We start from the raw sequence: 20,270 nt of genomic DNA, 5'->3' as shown, positions 1-20,270 counted from the left end.
CTCTCCCTCTCCCTCTCGCTCTATTTATATTTTTCGCTCTATTTCTTTTTTAATAAACTTTCAGTACGATGGTTGCTGTTGGTTTTTTTATGGGAGTCACGCGTTACAAAACGACAACACCAACAAAATCTGAAAGTCATTTCATGTGGCAAAACAGTTTTTGTTTATTGCTAGGGTTGTTTGCTCGCCGAGGGTGGGGATCCACCAGGGAGGGTCTGAGTTGGTGGGTGGCAGTGGGCGTTGGGAGTGGGTGGTGGGAGTGGGTGGTGGGAGGCAGCCGCGCCTGGCTACGTGACTGTACAAAAGTGGCTCATGTCGCGGGGGCTTTTTGCTGGAACGGCTCGTGCAGCGCTCAAGTGGTGTTGATGGTGCTCCGTCCAGCGGTTTGATTGATACCGCTGCTGATTAGCCGCGAAATGAAGTCCATCCACATGGAAATACTCACATTGATAAACATTCTTGGGCTTCCAAATTATTTCCAAGCCTTTCAAAAATTGTTTTCCTTAACCTATCTTCTCAGTAGATACTATCAGTATCTAAGCTCTAATCGGTCATTGCACAGATCTATTCGCAAAACTTTCACTTAAGATATTGCAAGTTTTTTGGGCGCCAGTTCAGGGTTTCACTATCAAAACTTTGGGCAAATAACTGAATGATAATGCCAACCGCATAGCCTTGTCTTGAACGATATCAAAGCATGCTCGATAAGATAAAGTATGTTTTTTTATTTTTAATCTTTCTGAAAATTTAGTTTCCATTTCTGGTTACTTAGTTAGTTAGCCTAAACATAGCATTAAAGCCTTAAATTATGAGTTTCGTTCATAAAAGTACTAAATAGGTGAAACAAAAAACTGTACCTCACTTATCGTACATGAAATCGTAAATATTCGTAAATTAAATCTGATTAAAATTAAAAATATATCTTTGCTGAAGTAAAATTCTTGTCCAGCGCAGACTCAACCTAGTAATTAAGTAAAGCATATTTTTAGCTTTCTGTACATTTTTATCGTTGTTTTAATATAAATAGTCCTCTACTCTAAATACATATAGTTCTTTTCTAAAAAAAAAGTAATAATTTCATCTGAAATACATTCAGCAAATATTGTAAAATTTCGTTAAGACTTTTTTGCATGTTTTGCATGTTGACAAAAAATAAATACTCGCATATAGTATTTGAGTAACCCCAATTTACTAAGCTATGGCAACTTTGAATCATTGTTTGGTAATCATTAGGCTGAATTTGTTTACTCTCATTTTATAAGAGCTAAGACATTAATGTTTGCTATTAGCAAACAAGTCAGTTATTTGTGCACGAACTAGGCTAGATATATTTAAGTAGTTATAAATTGTATATGTACATAGATACATATATACACTTTAAGCTACATGCGATTTTTTTTACAAAAAGTTCTATATAATTTGATAAATTAATATTTAAATCACCATCTCTAAAATCCTATTTTTAAAACGTAAGTTTATCAAAAACTCTAAATGGGATGTTTTATCCACAATCAAACAAATTTAATTCTAAGAATAAAATAAATAAAAAATGCAAGAAATACGCATGTTGAGGAATTCTTTACCAAATGAGTTCTTATCACAGTATTTTAGTTTTGAAGACTGGTACCGAATTACACCAAGGAGATATGTACCGGAATCGGATGCGATATAAAAAAAATCATGTTCTGAAAATTCATCTGGCTTATCCCATGATTGTTTCTATTTAGAGCACAAGGTTCACTGGTAGTGTTGAGTACGACGCTGTCACAATTAACAATTGTCTTTATTCTCAGTCCTGCAGTATGATTATATGTATATATATCCTCAGTTTGCTTTAACGTTTATAGTACACACACTTGTAGTCCGTAATTTACGATGAGTTCATGTTCGGCCTGACGCTCGACATTTTATGGCTCTATTTTTTTATTAGACGCGTTTTGTTACTCGCTTTTATTTTCGCACTTTTCTGGTTAGTCACTTTACGATCTGGCTCCTCTCGCTCAGCTCAATTTTATAACTAATTATTATTATTATTTTATAATTGTGCCACGGATCGACTGGGGACGGAGCGCGTTTTAATGGAAAGTGCAAAACTTACTGTGCCAGCAACGAAATAACCACACTCGGTAAGATATCTGAGTATATATGATTTTTTTACATGCCCATTCCATAGATAGGCAATCTGTATCTGTGGCACGATAATGCTTATAAATAAGATAATATGATTTGATAATGGTATTTACCATATGCAGAAACCGAAGCCGCAAGGCAGCTCAGCTGGGTTGTGTAAGTCGCTGGGTTTTCTGCTGATTCTACCGGCTATATAATGTACAAGAAATTCACGTTTTACTTCGTTTTCCCTAGCTGCGGTGCACCTAATTAAATGTTTGACATCTGCCTGATTTATTTAGCGTGAAAATGCTGAAAATGCCCCGATTTCGGGCCCTATGGCCATACCATATATGGGTTCAGGTAGTGTTCGGTTCAGTTCTGAGTTGTGCAAACAGATTGCATTTAGAGCAGAAAAAAACCCCCCACCTATGCTCCTCTGTTCCTTTCTGTTTGCTGTTGACTTGACTGCTTTTTGATGTCTTCTTCGGGTGGTTACGTTGCTGTTGCTGCTTTTTTTCGAGGCCTTATCGCCAACTGACGTTTGTACTTCAGAATGTGTACTTTAGATAATGAAAATGAGGAAGAAGCAGCCAGGCCTCGAAACGACACGAAGAGGGCTACACATCCACATCAGCAGCACCTCAATTTGAAAGGAATGTCACCAGGTACGACTTGAACTTTCAGAATACCTATATATCTTTAACGGCTAGACACAGACGTATTTGTGCCATAGATCATTTGGGTGGATAAGATCGATAGAATCTTTTTCTTTTTTTTTGGACAGAAAACTGCACCTTATGGCGTTTGGCGATTTCTTGGAAATTATTTTTAGGTGCTTTTGTGGTATCAGGCATCAGTTAATAAGCATATTCTAATCTAATCAGCGGATCGTTAATTAACTTCCAAAGTTGACTTTCGCTTTCTCAAGTGTTACTTGAGCGCTGCTTTGGCAGTGGGAATTTATACACAATGCCCGGCAGTATCTTATCGATGAGCCAAAGATCAAAATTTCAATTCCCGAAAAACACCGCAAAAGTTGCACAATTCTTTGGAAGAAGCCTCTATATATAAATGGCTGATTTCGTTGATTACACTTTGTGGATAACTACTTATCCAGTGATCCGTTGTATATTGCATATATTTCTTCACACAACATTTCTTTTATTTTGAATATCACAGCACAGTTTCACTGATTTGTATCCTTTTTCCAATTTCTTTCGGGACGAACGCGCAAAGGCAATGTTTCCATGTTGAAAATCCCAGTTACACTCACCAACTGTGATTAGATTCCATGCCGCTGGGCGTCCAAACTTAAGGAATTACTGAAAAATTCAAATTATTATCGCTTATTATCTTGGGACATTATCAGTTCAAACACTGATATACTGATACAGACCGCGGGAGAGAGAGCCATGCCCAGAACCACAACCAGAACCAGAAACAGAAACAAAAACAGAACCCCGACCCAAACTGGAAGTGGAACCTTAACTGGCTGCAGATACCCCAAACTGATACCGATATCCTACCAACAGCAACAACAGCAGCAACAACAACAACAACAACCAAGCCCAATTGATAGCAAATCTTCATTATCTTATAAATACGACTGCATTGGTGGTCGTGTATCGCTAAAAAGCCAAGATTAGATACTTTTATCTAGCTGGGTCAACCTCGTCCCCATCCCTATTCCGCCCAAGAAATTGGCGACGTCACAGATAGAGTTCTCGTTCCCCCCTATCGGTTAAGCAAATTGCCAGTCCCACGCGGATGTTTGTCCAAGAGCAGGAGCGGTGGAGTGGAATGGAGTGGAGTGTAGTGGGAGCAGGTTAAGTAGCCGCCAACGATTGACTTACGATTTCGGTCTGTTGGGGGCCTGCCCCGGGAGGAATTGGAATATCTCCCTGTTTGCCAGTTGGGCAGTCGAAATCTCTGTTAAGATACGTTAACTTATCTAAGGCCACTATCTATTCGCAGATATTCGATATGTCCCTCCACGTGTATATACATAACATATATATATATATATATACGGCTGTATTAGAGGCGTCGGCGATAGGAAAAATCGCTTTGGTTGATAGGAGCAATCAGCGGAGTTTTCATTCCATAGCAGCATTTCCTCAGGCCGTCGCGGAAAAGTTACATCGCACCTCGGGCATTTCTATTTCGATTTTGTTTTCGACTCAAATCGATGGCCACGAAAATCTACCCATAAATTTATCATGGCTAAAACATCAGTCATTCGAGGTTTCAGTGAAACCGAAAAAGCGAACAACAAAATGTCAGCGCTCATAAGTAATAAATAATGTTTTGAATGCGTTTTGGGGTCGCTGGAGTCGTCAGTTAACCAGCTACCCAGCTACCCAGCTACCTACCCAGACCCAAAGTCAGTAGTACCCACTCCAAGGGGCGATCGCAATCAACCCCAGTAGCCATGATTGTTAACGTTAATGGCGTCGATGTCGTTGCTGTTGTGGCTGTTGTGACTGGACTGCCCTCGTCCCTCGTCCCACGTTTCAATCCACACCCCACAAATGCCATGCCAAAACAATGCCCAGCAGCAACAACAATGAGCACCTCTCGCGGATTATTATGGATTGCCAGTTATAATGTTGAGTCACGGCCTGGCCCCATTGGCAAACAAAGGTGCGTATACTGAACAAACGCGAAAGCTTCGCACCGAAGACGCTACTGCCAATCGCAAGTGGCTGGCACACATTTCTATCTAGCTATCCTCTTGGGGAACCAGTATGTCACATATAATTTAACCAGAACTTTTGTTACTTCGCCATTATAGCATATTTTTTATTACTTGTCTTCTTTAAAACTGGAATCATTTATCAAAATAAGCATTCTTCTTGTTCAACAACAGCAAGAACTTAATACATGTTGTGTTAGTGTTAAATTTTTTTTAATGAAAATAAAATTATAACTAAAACCTCCACCTTAAATTAATAACGAGTAATTTTCTAACTAGAGTTTGTCTTTGAATAAATGCAAAAACAAAGTAGGCTTTTAGAATTGTCCAATTAATTCTATATATAACTATAATTTCTAACTAGAGTTTGTCTTTGAATAAATGCAAAAACAAAGTAGGCTTTTAGAATTGTCCAATTAATTCTATATAGTAAAAAAGGTTTTAAGCTTAAAAATTCCATAGAATTTTTAACTTAAAATTTGTTTAGCTAACTATGCGGGCGGGTCATAGTTTTTTAAATTTTTCGACAATAGCCATATTAACTTAAAATGTTCTAAGCCTTTAAAGTAATAAATTGTTTTTTGGGGAAACCATTGGAAACTGTGTATACATTTAATCTATTAAATTGGCTTTGACGGGAAAACATTTTAAACTCAGTAATTTTTTGTCCAAACGGAAGGGTCAGAATAAATTAGTTTACGAAAAAAGGGTATATATAAAATCCGCTCCGAAAAACTATGAGTAAAATAATTTTTATGGACTTATAAGTACCGTAGTGTTTGCCATTTCTTCAAAATAAAATTGTTATCCATAATAACTCTTCGTTCTTCTCTGATATGCAAACTTTCCCCTGACTCATTCGCAAGATACATCAGTGTCAGAGTGCCCAATCCATATATATTCGAATGAACATTCGTTAACCCAGTGACAACTCGTTTTGATCGTAAACAAAGAAAGCTTAACTCTTTCACCAGCTCCTTCTGTCGAACTGAACCTCCTGTTCCTCCAGTGGCTCAACTTTGGGGCCTGCCAATGCGGAGTGCGCAGTTCCATTTTCATAACTCATGTCCAAAATGTCGGTAGCGTGCCTTTGCCAAATGATTTATGACCCCGTCGGGTTAATAGAATTTACTTGAACCCAATTTGCCTGCGGTCGAGAAGCGCAGAATGCAGCCGCCGCAGGGAAGAGCCATTACAGCACTTCCATTTCCATTCCGCCTTTATTCGATTGAGCCACGCCATTGCGGGCTGGCAGGGATTGGGCAACCATTCGGGGTTGGATCAGCCTCGGGGAGTGGAGCGTAGTGGAAAGAAGTGGAGTGGAGTGGGATCGGATCTCACCCCTGCCGTTGGCTATAATTAAAACTATGGCGCACGCCTTTGCTGGCACTGTGGCGTTCAGTTTCCAAAGAGTTGAGTTCTTCCCCTTATCAGGGCCAAACAAATGTATAATAATAATATTATTATGACAAAAGAAGAACACTTTACCATTCCAATATATAATAAATTCCGTACCGTCATTGCAGCTACAGATCGGCGATACTGTCAACTGGCCAAGAACACTTGTGGGTAGATAACTTTTTGGCTTTGCCTTTTGGGTGCTTGGTTTGTTTTGGCGCACCACTTCAAACTGCACAGATGTGGATGTGGACAAGTTGAAGGGTGTACACTGCGATATGCCGTGGTCAGCAATCTTAAGACTCTGTCTCTGTGCTGCCGCCCCTAAGTCTTGCGACTTAGGGTCGTAAATTCGCCGGCAAAGCGCCTAAAGCTAGGCGCGGCGGTGCCATCAATTAGGGTATTAATTGCCCTGGCCGGCTCTGCCAGGCCAAAAAACCACCTCGATGAGTCAGTCGGTAACCAGTGGGGATCCAGTTTGCTCGGGGGGCGACTATAGCCATAGTCCTCCTCTCGCATTAATCGCCTGTAATGTTGAATTCGTGTAGCGCCATTTGTAAGACGAGGCCGAGCGATCGAAACTGGCATTGCTGTCAACTTTCTGAGTGATTAATCACTGCCAAGATATTTCGCGACACGCAGCAGCAGCAGCTACTATTAGATACTTTTTGTCTGGCGGTTTTGCTCTTAAGATTTGCCCATGATTTATGTGCCACATGAGTTGCAACAATTAAAATTATCGCACCAAGTGATTTCCATTCATAGGAGAGGCGGAAAGTTGCCCGTAATTGTGGCATTATGAGCAGCTCCAAAAGGGGAACTCTCCGCTCTGCTCGGTTGTGCATGTTAATGGCCGTCATATATCTGCTTGTTTTATGACTTTAACTATAAACAATTTATGATTTGCTGGGCCAACTTGGCTGGGTGTCCAAGATATGCGACTAACTCCCAGCTTGCTGCTCTTCAAAAGAGTGAAAGCTGCGAGTATGGATGTAGGGGTTTAGCTATAAGAGGAAAAATCAGCCAATTTATCACAATGCCTTGGTGATTAATAACGATTTTATTTATTATAACTTTTCTTTCAAGCATCAGATTTCGGAGTGCTATGTCTTAAAAGTCTTGTGGCTTGGTTCTCTAAAAATTTGCGTTTAAAGCTTGATTTGTAATTTCGGGTCGATTTTTCGCAATTTTTATGATGCAACCTCTTTCTTAATCTCCGAAAAAATCGCCTATGCAGAAAAGTGACCACAAGCCTGCAGTTTAAAATCCATAACTTTTCTTTCAGGCATCGGATGTCAAAGTGGCATATCTCTAAAGTCTTGTGGCTTAAGCATTTAAAAATCTGCATTTAAACTTTGTTAAAAAAATTGAAGTATTTAATTTTACGATAAAACTCCCTAGTTAATTTCCGAAAAATATCATTCCAGAAAAGTGACCAAAAACCTACAGTGTTAATTCTATAACTTTTCTTTCAAGCATCAGATTTCGGAGTGCTATGTCTTAAAAGTCTTGTGGCTTAGTTCTCCAAAAATCTGCGTTTAAAACTTGATTTGTAATTTCGGGTCGATTTTTCGCAATTTTTATGATGCAACCCCTTTCTTAATCTCCGAAAAAATCGCCTATGCAGAAAAGTGACCACAAGCCTGCAGTTTAAAATCCATAACTTTTCTTTCAGGCATCGGATGTCAAAGTGGCATATCTCTAAAGTCTTGTGGCTTAAGCATTTAAAAATCTGCATTTAAACTTTGTTAAAAAAATTGAAGTATTTAATTTTACGATAAAACTCCCTAGTTAATTTCCGAAAATATCATTCCAGAAAAGTGACCAAAAACCTACAGTGTTAATTCTATAACTTTTCTTTCAAGCATCAGATTTCGGAGTGCTATGTCTTAAAAGTCTTGTGGCTTAGTTCTCCAAAAATCTGCGTTTAAAACTTGATTTGTAATTTCGGGTCGATTTTTCGCAATTTTTATGATGCAACCCCTTTCTTAATCTCCGAAAAAATCGCCTATGCAGAAAAGTGACCACAAGCCTGCAGTTTAAAATCCATAACTTTTCTTTCAGGCATCGGATGTCAAAGTGGCATATCTCTAAAGTCTTGTGGCTTAAGCATTTAAAAATCTGCATTTAAATTTTGTTAAAAAAATTGAAGTATTTAATTTTACGATAAAACTCCCTAGTTAATTTCCGAAAAATATCATTCCAGAAAAGTGACCAAAAACCTACAGTGTTAATTCTATAACTTTTCTTTCAAGCATCAGATTTCGGAGTGCTATGTCTTAAAAGTCTTGTGGCTTAGTTCTCCAAAAATCTGCGTTTAAAACTTGATTTGTAATTTCGGGTCGATTTTTCGCAATTTTTATGATGCAACCCCTTTCTTAATCTCCGAAAAAATCGCCTATGCAGAAAAGTGACCACAAGCCTGCAGTTTAAAATCCATAACTTTTCTTTCAGACATCGGATGTCAAAGTGGCATATCTCTAAAGTCTTGTGGCTTAAGCATTTAAAACTCTGCATTTAAATTTTGTTTTAAAAATTGTATGGTAAATGGAAAATAACGGGGAAACTTTAGAAGGAACCAAAAAAAAAAACCATTGTGGTATTATAAATATAAAAAATGTCTATATTTAAGAACTAGCCTGATAAGGTAGAGTAACTAAGGTATATTTAATATTTTTAAAAACTTCATTTTCCATTCAAATATTAAATCTTAATTTTTAAAATGTGTAACATGCGAAAATGACTTGAGAATAGAAATTATAAAACCATATTAAAAGTTTAGCATTGAATTATCACCGCATAAGACATTTGGGTACAAAGTATCTGTAATGGATTGTTGAGAAAATGTATCAGAAATCAGATCGAGCACTCCACTCACTCAGCCACTTCAGACTCAATCTCTGTTGTGGCTGATGACATTTCAGAGACTTTGCCATGTACTTGCGGCACCTGATCCTCGACCACGTGTGTCCCTGCCTCCCGTCGGCTCCACCCCGTCAGTATTCATCAGTTACAACACTCGAGGGGCGATTGTGAAGTGGGAAATTGGGGAAGTGGAGCGCAGTCGGAGCGGTAGGAGCAGTCGAAGTTGTCAAAGCGGCCCACATTCGAGCGAGTGTTTGTGGGGTCATAAAAAGCTAAGGCTTCATGACCATGCCCATGCCCAGACCCATGGACAGACCCATGTAGAGACCCACTTTCCGGGCCCAAGCCCGATCCGATGCCATTGTGTTGACGTTGACTAACGTTGGCCGTGTTTATTAGTTTGCCAGAAAAGTGTTTTATGAGTGCAATTAGAAAATGCGCTAGACTAAATTGCACAATTGACAAATAGCTGGGCTGGTGAGGTTGGGTTCGGGGTTCGGGGTTTGGGGACAGGAATCGGAATCAAATGTGTTTCGCTGTTGGGCCTCTTGACGCCACGCTTTGGGACTTCGGTACATCGAAACATCGGAACATCGGAACATCGTAACATCGGAGAATGGGAACTTCGTAACTTCGTTACTTTGGCCGAGCACGCAGGCGCAATTTGTATCTCACGGATACTTATCGCATCGCAGGGCACCAACACTTGGGCCCTGGCTTATCGCAAATAAGGCGATAAGATAACCAATACCAGGCCGTTTGCTACGGAATAAATCATAACGCTGCCACACGGACAGGGCCGCACACCCACACAGGTGTGGGTCCGCCCAACCGCAGAGGTGCTGTATGCGCATCGGTGTGGGTAGCTAATTGGGCGGTAAACGCGCGGCACAAACCGCATTGCGTCGCCGTCGTTGTTGTCATCGCAAGTGAGGTGCTCAGAGCTCAGGTCCCAGAACCACCGCCAAATAGCACTATTCGTATCACTGCTTACCGCTAAAGGTTGCGCGCGGGCCACAGCCACAATCGCTCCACGGATGACAGCACCACATCCACAACCACATCCACAACCAAATTCAGATCCAGACCAAAGTTTCCCATTTTGCGCGCCACTTTTCTGGCCGCCCAGATTGGAGTAGCAACTAGTAGTGCCCCCAAAACACTTGGACACGCCGTGCAAGTGATAACTTTTGAAAAACAACGAAACGAAACAATACACAAGCGAACTGAATTCAAGTGATAAAAAGCAAACTAAGATAAAACGCTGGAACAAAGCCCAAGAAGTACCCAAGAGAACTCAATTTGATGGTCTGCAAAACTGTCTCAACGAGTGTGAAAATGCAGCTGAAGGTGGGTAACGCAAAACTATATGACTTCGGTATCGATAAAATTACTATAAAAATTGGCAAAGCAACAAAGGAGATTTTAGTGAAATAAATAAGTGAAAAAATATAGGATTTGGTTGCTTTTTTATATTAGTTTATCAAATTCGAATCAAATCCCTTTTTTTAAAAACTTAAGTTGAGAATGTGATCTGGCTCATTTGAAATATTGAGCAGCTAAACGGGAACTCATTTAAATACCTTTTTTGGGACTCAATTTACGAGATCTCTATAAGCCTATCTATCATTTCAACTTGGTTAAAAAGACAAGATCATAAAAAGTTTTTAACGTTTTCTCACACAAGTTCATTAAGCTAAATAGACAAGCCATAAAGAGCCATAAAATCCCACTCTTAAAGTTTATAGATCAGCCGCAACACACAAATAAGTATTTATTTATTAATTAATGGAGAATTAAGAGCTTTCAATTGAGTTTAAAGTTGAATAAAAAGTTTACAAAAATTGCCTACATTTCACATTCTTGCAAGTGGTAAATCGGAAAACGATTTTCGGCCAGTAAACGGCAGCAGTGTAGATTTTATTTTCAGTCCTAGCGCCGGACAATGAGATAAGACAAATTGATTTATAATGAATGACTCATCTGGGATGCAGCGGCAAAACTGCGACACTTATTATTTTTTTTTTTTTTTGTATTCGCTCTTAAAAGAAAAACCGAACCCATTAAGAAAACGAGAATGAAACCGAAAACGAGGCAACAAAAAAGCAAGTTAAATGTGGAAAGATGGCTAATCTTTATGAGGCCCAAATTCAGCTGCGATCGGAGGTGGCGTCAAAATACCTTTGACAAAAATAAAAATTGAAACACGCTAGCCGACATCGACAGCGTCGGCCAGTTGCCTCCACTTCATTCATGAAAAAAGGACGATACTTTTCTGTTGGGCACGGATAATGTGAAATTTATGTCAATCTTATCACCTCGCTTTGGTCCTGGCTCTCGTCCTGGCTCTTATCCCTGCCTCGAGCCTGTCCTTCGGGGTGGGTTTATGAATGAAGCGGCGATTGCCAACCCTTGGCCCGTTTGGGGGTTACTTTTCCCAGCCGGAAGTGGATAGCTGGCCAATGGAAAGCCAGTCCGCTAACAGTTGCTGGATGGCGGCATCGATGGTGATAGTGTTGCAGTTCCAGTTGCAGATACTTTTATTAGACACGCGTCGCCAGTTGACAGTCGATGGCTGATAGGACGAGGGCGAAGGTTGCGCTTGCGATTGATGGCCCCTTAATAGAGCTGTAAATGCAGCTGGCAGCCGAACGGCTTATCTCACTTGCGTTGGCCAACTGCACTGGACTTTAATTAATCGGGGTATCTTCTAACGATGGGCTGATAGAAGCAGTCAAGACGGCATTTTATATTGCTTGGAATGGGTATATCCAAAACGAGTGCTAAGCTGAATGCTTTTTTAATTGCATAGTTTTATAGAGCGAACTTGTCTTTTTAAAGAGCCTAAAGCCTACTAACATTTAACTTGTAAATATATAAATTAAAAATGATATTTTCTTGACTTTAAAGTTAATAAAAAAACAGAGTTTTGTAGCTGTTCAAGTCTTAGTATCAGTTTAACTAAAGAAATACATTTTAACTAGTATTATTATCAGAAGGAACTTTTTGATTGAACTAGACCAAATCCTCTATTTAAATTGCGAACTCTCAAATCATTTCTTTTATAAAGAAAGAAGTGATAACATGTGCCCTAAACTAGCAAAAAAAAATGTTTCTCAATAACTTTTTCATTTGTATAGCAGTCGAAATATGGTGGGACAACAAATATTATAAATTCTTTGGAGTGATACAGTCCTGTTAACAAAGATTTATACAAATATAATTTCAAATAAGGCTGTTATTGTACATTACATTAAAAACTATTACATTAAGATAGAAATTTAAAACTATCAAAGGCAAGGACTTTCAAAGAAACAAAATCATACCCTCATATTTACCTTACATATATTAAAATGATCAGTAACATCTTTTGAACTGCAATCATTACTGCCAAATATAATGAAGTAAATTTAGAACTGTCAAATGCCTGTCATTTAGAAAAACAAAATCATCGCATACAAAAAATCAATAAATCCATTTGTACTGCAATTATTACTGCAAAATGCTATTAGATGAAGTAAATAAGTACTTTATACCGATCTTATGCACTAGTAAGGTCTGAAATGCTCTGAATGCTGATGTTGGGTCAGAGCTGCCCTCGAGATTTGCTCAACCACAAACCCAAGCTCAACGAAAGCGAAATGAGGTGCGAATATACTATATATAGCCAATATCTTTTGTTTATATAGATAAAGTCCGGGCCTGTGTGTGTGTGTGTGGGGGGCTGTGGGTGTGACTGGGCAGATTTCATTCATAAGTTCAGCGGGCACCACACCTTCGCAACGGGTCTTGACTAAGCCGAGCAAATAGCACATGCCACTCGCGGGCTGATGATGACAAACAACTCTTGCCCAACTTATTGTAATTCTTGGATTTATCTGTATCTGTATCTGTCCCTATTGATGACGTATGTACCTTGTATATACTGTACGGGTGCGGGCGGGGGATTCCAACCATGACCTCTCAGTCTCAGGCTTGGAAAGCAGCAGCAGCAGCAGCAACTGATTATGTACATTGATAGCGCCCGGATAAGATATTGTCCGTATCGTTCGGCCGTAGTATCTTAACTTTTTCGCGGTACATGGCACGTGCATGGGGGCATACCTATCGTACTACTATATACACACCAAAGTCGGGTTTATCTGCAGTTGGCCAGCCGATTAGTCAAAGTGACGTTTGCACCACATTATCTCGCCCTCTTTCCATCCAGGGAATTCTTTGAACTTTGGCCAAGACGGCGGGAAAACCTCCGGCAATTTCATGCGGAAATGCACTTACTTTTCCAAAGAACCACTTCCCCTTCTAATTCTTCTACGTAAGAAGCTAAACTCTGTACCTGGTAAGCGGGCTATTTTTGTATTTTTATGACTTGTTAACTCATCACCGAGTTCAATGATTCATGCTTGGCCTTAGCTTGTATCCACACATTAAATGTATCAATCATTTGTGGCAAGTTAGCAAAAAGTTCTGCGTAAAATGAATCAATTATAATTTAGCGGAAGGTAAATACGAATTTGAGGTTTACTTTAAAGTACAAATGGAATTTTGCAAATAAATTACTTGTGTATGGGAAAGGCAAGTTCTCGCTATAAGTTACAATATCTGAATTATAAGCCTTGGATGTAGAAATTGGTAAAAATTTAAAAATTGTGTCTTACCTATTTAATTATCTTGTAAAAAAGCTTAGATTTTTGAAAGGTTCGAAATGTTATATATTTTTGGGCAAAGCCGGCTATTGACATAGTTTTACAAGAAAGAACATATTCAACTTTAAGACATCTATGATAATGATCCAAAACCCAAGTTTTTTAACTTACATTATGTGGTTTCTTAAATTAAAATTAATTGTTTTGCCTTTTCGTTGGCTTGCCATTCTTGAATATTGTCATGGATTTCCCCAGTTGTGTGTGCACTGAGCATTGGTTAAACATAGGCAGACACACACACAATATATCGTATATTTATAGCTACAGTAAAGGTGAAACCCACCTGAAAGCCTCCAAGCTATATGGCAATTGTCATATAGGCAAATTCCGGCCGGGCCGCATCGTGAATCAGGTGACAGTGACGATCGAATGTGTTGACACAAGTTCGAGGATGGGGCATGGGGTACGGGATGGATGTGGAAGTGGAAGTGCCACCCCCAACGGAATGAGGTCATAAACCCAGGCCAACTGACGTACGGCGGGGAAAGCAAAACGATTTTATGGCCAACTTTAATTTCCGCCAAAAAACAAAACAAAAAAAAAAAAAAACCCGAAAACTAAATACACAACATAAATGAAAACGAAACCAAGACACCGCCGCACTGAGTTTAGGGTTCTGTGAGCAAATACTTCTTCTGGTGGAAATGAAATGGAATAAAAGTGAAAAATGTGTTCGACAATGTTGACACGGAGCGGTAGAAAGGAGTGGGGCCGTCTTGAAGCCTGTCTCCGTTCGTGGTACATTATGGCTGTGGTTGTGAATTGTGGGTTGTAGGCGACAAATTGAGCTGTGAGCTGTGAGCTGTGAGTCGCGAGAGCGGGCGGCCTGTTTGAAGTCCGACTCAGTCGTCTTGGCCTGGGCCCGCGTTTGTTGACTTTTGTGGCGGAAATCGAGGCGGCCAGTTCGCAGTTTGCCTGGCCGGAACTGGAGCCACACTTTTGAGACAAGCCGAGCGAAACATTCAACACTTGTCGCTTGCTCATTGCAGATGGAACAGCAGACAACGCAGCAGCAACAGCAGCAGCAGCAGCAGCAACAATTGCAACAGCAGCAGCAACAGCAACAGCAGGCGGTTCTGACCAAGCAACAGCTCCAATTGCTGGACAAGATCAAGCTCGAGTCCAGCAACGGTGCCGAGCAGTTGTCCCAGCAGAGTGCCAGCAATCTGGAGGAGCAACAGGAGCAGCAGCAGCAGCAGCAGCAGCAACCTGCAACATCGGTGGGCGTGGTGGTGCAGACCAGCCAGGCGGGAGTCAGCGAGCCGGAGGAGCAGTACGTGGTGGTGCCGCGCATCCAGCGGAGAATCCTCACCACAGCGGGCACACTGTATGTATATAAATCGTTTTAAGAGTGCTTACCCAAATGATCTTAAAAGAAAGTGTTTTGGGAACCGAAATTAAAATTTATTTTGCTACGAAATCAATTTAAAAACTCAACGTGAGAAGTTTGTTTAAAGAATTTAAAGCAAAAGAAATAGAACATATATAATTCCATCATTAAATTCTAAATTCAATTAAAATTGGTTTTAATTAATATAGCTATAATGTTTTAGAAAAATCAAATTAAGAAAAATTCAGTGTTTTTTTTTCAAAATGTATTTCGTGAATTGTATAATAATGAAATCCAATACCTGTGAGTTTTAAGCTCGCTTATGGCTAAAATTATAGAAAATTCGCTTGCTGTAATTGCTTAACCTTGTTGCATCACAATCTTTAATTTTATTATTATTTCAGTGAACTAAACGAAGCTCGAGAGGGAGAGCCCAGTACAAACGCCAGCAACGCGAGCTCGGGATCTGCTCCGGATAGCCACATCGAGTACCAGCGCAGTGCGCACCACTCGCCCGGAGCCACCCACTACGTGCAGATGGCGCCGCGAAACGCAGAGGTGCCGGAGCAGGTGGGAACCGCCGCCGGAGCACCACCGGGTGCCATATTCGCCTATCCCTCGGGGCAGATCATCTGCAGCGGCGACGATGTGGCGGCCATTAAAATAGAGACCATCGAGAAGGGCGAGACGGCGGGAGGGGACTCACAGCAGCAGCAACAGCAATTGCAGCAACACCAGCAACAGCAACAGCAGCAGCAGCAGCAGCAGCAGCAACAGCAATGTCCCACGCCCAATGGCGGCAGCTACGGCGAGACCATAGTAATCAGCAACGAGGCGGAGGCACTGCAGCATCACCACCAGCAGCAGCAGCACCAACAGCACCAGCACCAGCAGCACCAACACCATCAGCATCAGGCAGCCGCTGCAGCGGCGGCGGCCTCGGCGCAGGCGGTTCACATTGCCACCAGTTCGCATGGCGGAACCGTGCGCTTCGTCACGGAGGACGGACGCTTCACCACCGCCGGACCGGAGACGTCCGCCTCGAATCTGTACTACGATGCGCCGGTGGTGGATGGCAGTGTGCACGCCAACGAGTCCAAGACGTACGCCGACCTGGGCAACGCCTACACCCCGTTCCCGCCCAGCTCCAGCTTCAGCGGCAACAGCTATGCGGCCGCTCTGCAGCCGGGCAACACCATCTACAGTGTGCCGGGCACCGGGCAGTTCCTGGCCAAGTCCGAGTCCGGCCTCAACCAGCTGCGCCAGGCCGGACCGGCCACCTTCCAGACGATATCCTTCAACGACAGCGGCAACGCCATCGAGGCCTTGTGGACTTCGCCCGCCCCGCCGGAGTACCAGAATGTGCCCTTCGTAAGTAGTAACGGAAGTGAAATTATGAGCCCTTTACACTGTAATTAAAATGTTTTTTTTCAATGAAGACAAATTTATAACATAAGTTACCAGACTACTCTTTGGCTTGGCTCAACTGCCAAAAACTCTCAAATTAAATCATAACGTTAGCGCCTAAAAAAACAATTTAAAAGATATAAAGATAAATGATTATAAAGACTAATTTAAATCATTCAAATTTAAGAATAGATTTAATATAGATTAAATTTAAATTTACGTAAGTAAGTTTTTGATTGATTCAATCCTTACCTTTAACCGAATTTGCGATTTTATTATGAATTTTCGAAAGTGGTTTCTGTAAGAACCAAGAACATTTAAGAAAAAATGCAAATCGTTTTAGCTTAGAAACAGTACATTTGATTGCAAGAATTTAGTTTTTGAATTTAGACACTTTGTTTTGAATCAAAGGCTTTGGTAAATTCCAATTCTGAAATAAACAATTTAGCAAAGTAAAAGCTTATTAATTTTATGGCCAAGAAAAGCAATTGAACTCTCTTTAGCCAGACACCAGATCTTTTAAAATAACTGAACTTATAAAAAAGTTTAACTTGATAACAGATCTTTCGTAAGTTTTTGACAAAATGTTCATGTTAATTATTTAATTTAATATAACAGTACATATTATTTTACGAACAGTAAATTAGAATACCAAAATGAAGTTATAAATTTAGATTGTACTTTCTCGGCAGAATATCTTTAACATTTTTTCGACGCCATCAACTAACTGATCTTCATTGTGCTCCCCAGGGCAACTTCCACCCCCAAGTTATTGATGAGTACGCCACCGGGAACATGACCACCACCCACTGGTCGCCCGCCGGCAGCATCGGCCAGTACGACGGCAGCTTGGTGACGACCTCGTCCACCTCGTCGCCCAACCACGAGCTCAAGTGCGAGAACTGCCACTCGCCGCTGATGCGCAAGGGCTCCGAGCTCTTCTGCCCCAACTGCCCGCCCTTCATGCGGATGGCGCCGCGCATGCCCCAGCGGCAGGCGAAGCCCAAGGCCGCCGCCGCCCCAAACAACCGGCGCAACGGGGTCACCTGCGCCAACTGCCAGACCAACTCGACCACCTTGTGGCGGCGCAACAACGATGGCAATCCCGTGTGCAACGCCTGCGGGCTGTACTTTAAGCTGCATAACATGAACCGACCGCTCTCGATGAAGAAGGAGGGCATCCAGAAGCGCAAGCGCAAGCCAAAGAACAACGGAGGGGCGCCCATGCACCGGACACAGCTGCCAAGTAAGTATTCCCATCAAAAAATAATATGTGATCCAACGACTAAATGTTATTAAATTCAAATTTAGGAATTAGAAAAAGAGAGCCTTAATTTTTTGCGAGACATTTATTATTTACGAAAAAGTTCTTCAACCTAGAGAACTTATTTTTGTCGATGTCCATCCTTGAGTGATTATCATCAAAAGAAAAAAAAAATTTTGTAGAGGTTATCATAAAACTAATAATTTTTGAGGATATAAACATTATTTTCGCTTTTATAAATAGATTCCTTTATTAATTAGCCAAAAACTTTAAAAAATGCCCCTTTTTCCAAATAGGTTTGTGTAATTTTACAAGAGTAATAGTTCATTGGAAAGCCTTTAGCTTTAACCATTATAAGATTATTTATATATAGCAAGTAATTTTTAAATAACATAAAATATGTATATTATATGCTTTCTCTACTAAACAGTTTTGTATTTAAAGATTTGTTTCTCGTAGACTTTTTACTCAGAGCAAACAAAGTAGGAAAATCTTTAGGCTTAGAAATAGTTTAAAACGAAACAGAAACAAGGCTCAAACTTTTAGGAAGTACTGCAGAAGTCTTAATTTGTTTTACATTTTGCTACTACTCTTGGGGCTAACAAATACTTACTCCATATAAACAATACTAATCCCAATGCTTGGCTTGTTCCTGTCTCCACCACCAGGCATGTCGCAGGGAGTCAACCTGATGGCGAACAGTCCGCTCTACCCATCGCAAGTGCCGGTGAGCATGCTGAGTGGCCAGCAGAACGCCAGTCCGGAGCTACACGACATGTCGACGACGGGTCCGGCGGGTGGGCCCCGGGTGGTGGCCATCGCCCTGAACTCCTCGACCCCGCCCACCTCCGACGGCACGCTCAACATGTCCGCTCGTCACCACGTGACAAGTGAGAGCCACTCGCCCTACAGCCAGCAGTCGACGCCGCAAAGCCAGTCGCCGCATCTGCCCAACACGGTGGCGATAAACCGCCAGATAGTCCAACCGTAAGTAAAAGATCTTCCTGCCATCCCGTTCCGATTTCTCATGTTTGGCATCAAATCGCACAGAGTTTCCACCATCGAAAGCGGTCGCAGTTCCAACAGTGAGCTGACCCCCAGCGTAATCACGCGCACTGGACTCCCAGAGCGATCATCGAATAACTAAGCTAACTTTCTAACTAACCTTAACTTAGCTACAAACTAAAGTAATCTAACGTAATCCTAACCAAAATGTCAAAATTGCCAAAATATTTATTTAAGCCTGCCCTCCCCCCCCCTAGCCATATAGGATGTATAGAGCCAAGACCAATGTCCCAGTTAGAGGAATTCTTGACCGTCTTCCTCCCATTTAGTCAAGTGCTTGCAGCAAGTATGTAGTTTGAAATGATTTGTGCCAACCACTTAGGATCACTTCGGATCACTTCGGATCGCAGCGCTGTACTCTAGAGGTAGTTTAGCGAAAAACAACACAACAAGAGCCCATAAAGAAGCCTACGATTTTGTATGTTTAAGCCTCTTTTTTAATTCAACAAAATAAATAAGTTGTAAACGCAAGACACTCGGGACTTTGATGGCTCTACCAAAAGGAGGCGAGGGACCTCGCCGAAATCTCGTTATATTTCATTGTCAACAATTTGGCAGCCAACCAAATTGATCCAAATTAATTTTAATGACCCCCACAGACCACAGCGCGAGACCATAAAATCTTAACAAGTCGGAAAGCAAAAGCCCCGGATCGCTTGGCCCACGAGATGAGATGGAGACCCCTGGAGCAGTGTCTAAATAGCGATTTGGTGTCATCGCTTAAAAGCCTGTCCAACGCACAACGCCGCCGCCGAGTAACGCCACCGCCTGCAGCCGCTGCCTTTGATCTGCTGATCTTCTGTCGGCGGTATACTATAGTATGGGTATGGTATGGTATGGGTATAGGTATGGGTATAGGTATGGGTATGGGTATGGTATGGCAAAAATGCCCCACGGCCCGAAGATGGAGTCCAGTTCAGTGCAGTGTAGCCAAAGGAGGTATAATATTAACGCCTTGGGCTGGGGTCTTCGTCTTTGTCCGAGCCTTCTTTTTGTTTTTGGCGTACGCTCGATCAATTAGGCAAACTTGTTTTACGACCGCTTTTATTAGCGTCCGCTCTGGCCGGCGCTCCAAGTTTACCGACTCCAAGCGGAGTCCAAGTCCAAGCTGCGGCTCAAAAGGAGACTTTAACGTTGTGGTTTCGGTTGTGCCTTTGGTTGTCTTTGTGTTTGTGTGTGTGTTTATGGCTGTGGCTGTGACTGTGACTGGGGGACTGGGGTGCGAATGAGTAATGAGACGGCGGCCCCAGCACCCGGCAGCTATGGAATGTGTTGGCAAAAATTATGTGCAGCGTCAAGTTGTGCAAGTGGAATGGAATGACTTTGAGTGGAATGAAACGAAATGGTCCAGACTAGAGTGGTGGAGATGAAAAGCCTTCAGGCATCTAGTTAAAAAAATATATACATATAATATACTTTATTTAATTT

The 20,270-nt window shown here is 41.4% G+C and overlaps 1 protein-coding gene across 3 annotated transcripts; it reads left to right on the top strand.

Annotated features, from left to right (window-relative positions):
• Nucleotides 1-155: 155 nt before the first annotated feature.
• LOC128251970 (box A-binding factor) lies at nt 156-19,313 on the top strand. Of its 3 annotated transcripts, XM_052979265.1 has the most exons (7): nt 2,710-2,777; nt 4,087-4,755; nt 14,766-15,103; nt 15,511-16,477; nt 17,264-17,759; nt 18,446-18,764; nt 18,828-19,313. In XM_052979265.1, exons 3-7 carry the CDS (start codon nt 14,766-14,768, stop codon nt 18,922-18,924), a joined length of 2,217 nt encoding a protein of 738 aa, XP_052835225.1. In that variant the 5' UTR covers nt 2,710-2,777; nt 4,087-4,755; the 3' UTR covers nt 18,925-19,313. The 3 variants fall into 3 exon arrangements, with proteins under 3 accessions (XP_052835224.1, XP_052835225.1, XP_052835223.1); XM_052979264.1 differs by lacking the exons at nt 2,710-2,777; nt 4,087-4,755 and adding an exon at nt 156-2,126; XM_052979263.1 differs by lacking the exons at nt 2,710-2,777; nt 4,087-4,755 and adding an exon at nt 9,697-10,420.
• The last annotated feature ends 957 nt before the right edge of the window (nt 19,314-20,270 follow it).

This window comes from Drosophila gunungcola, chromosome 3R, assembly GCF_025200985.1.
Source record: "Drosophila gunungcola strain Sukarami chromosome 3R, Dgunungcola_SK_2, whole genome shotgun sequence".
Classification (NCBI taxonomy): Eukaryota; Metazoa; Arthropoda; class Insecta; order Diptera; family Drosophilidae; genus Drosophila; species Drosophila gunungcola.
The sequence above is the reverse complement of the archived record's forward strand: the minus strand, read 5'-3'. Positions and strand labels throughout refer to the sequence as shown.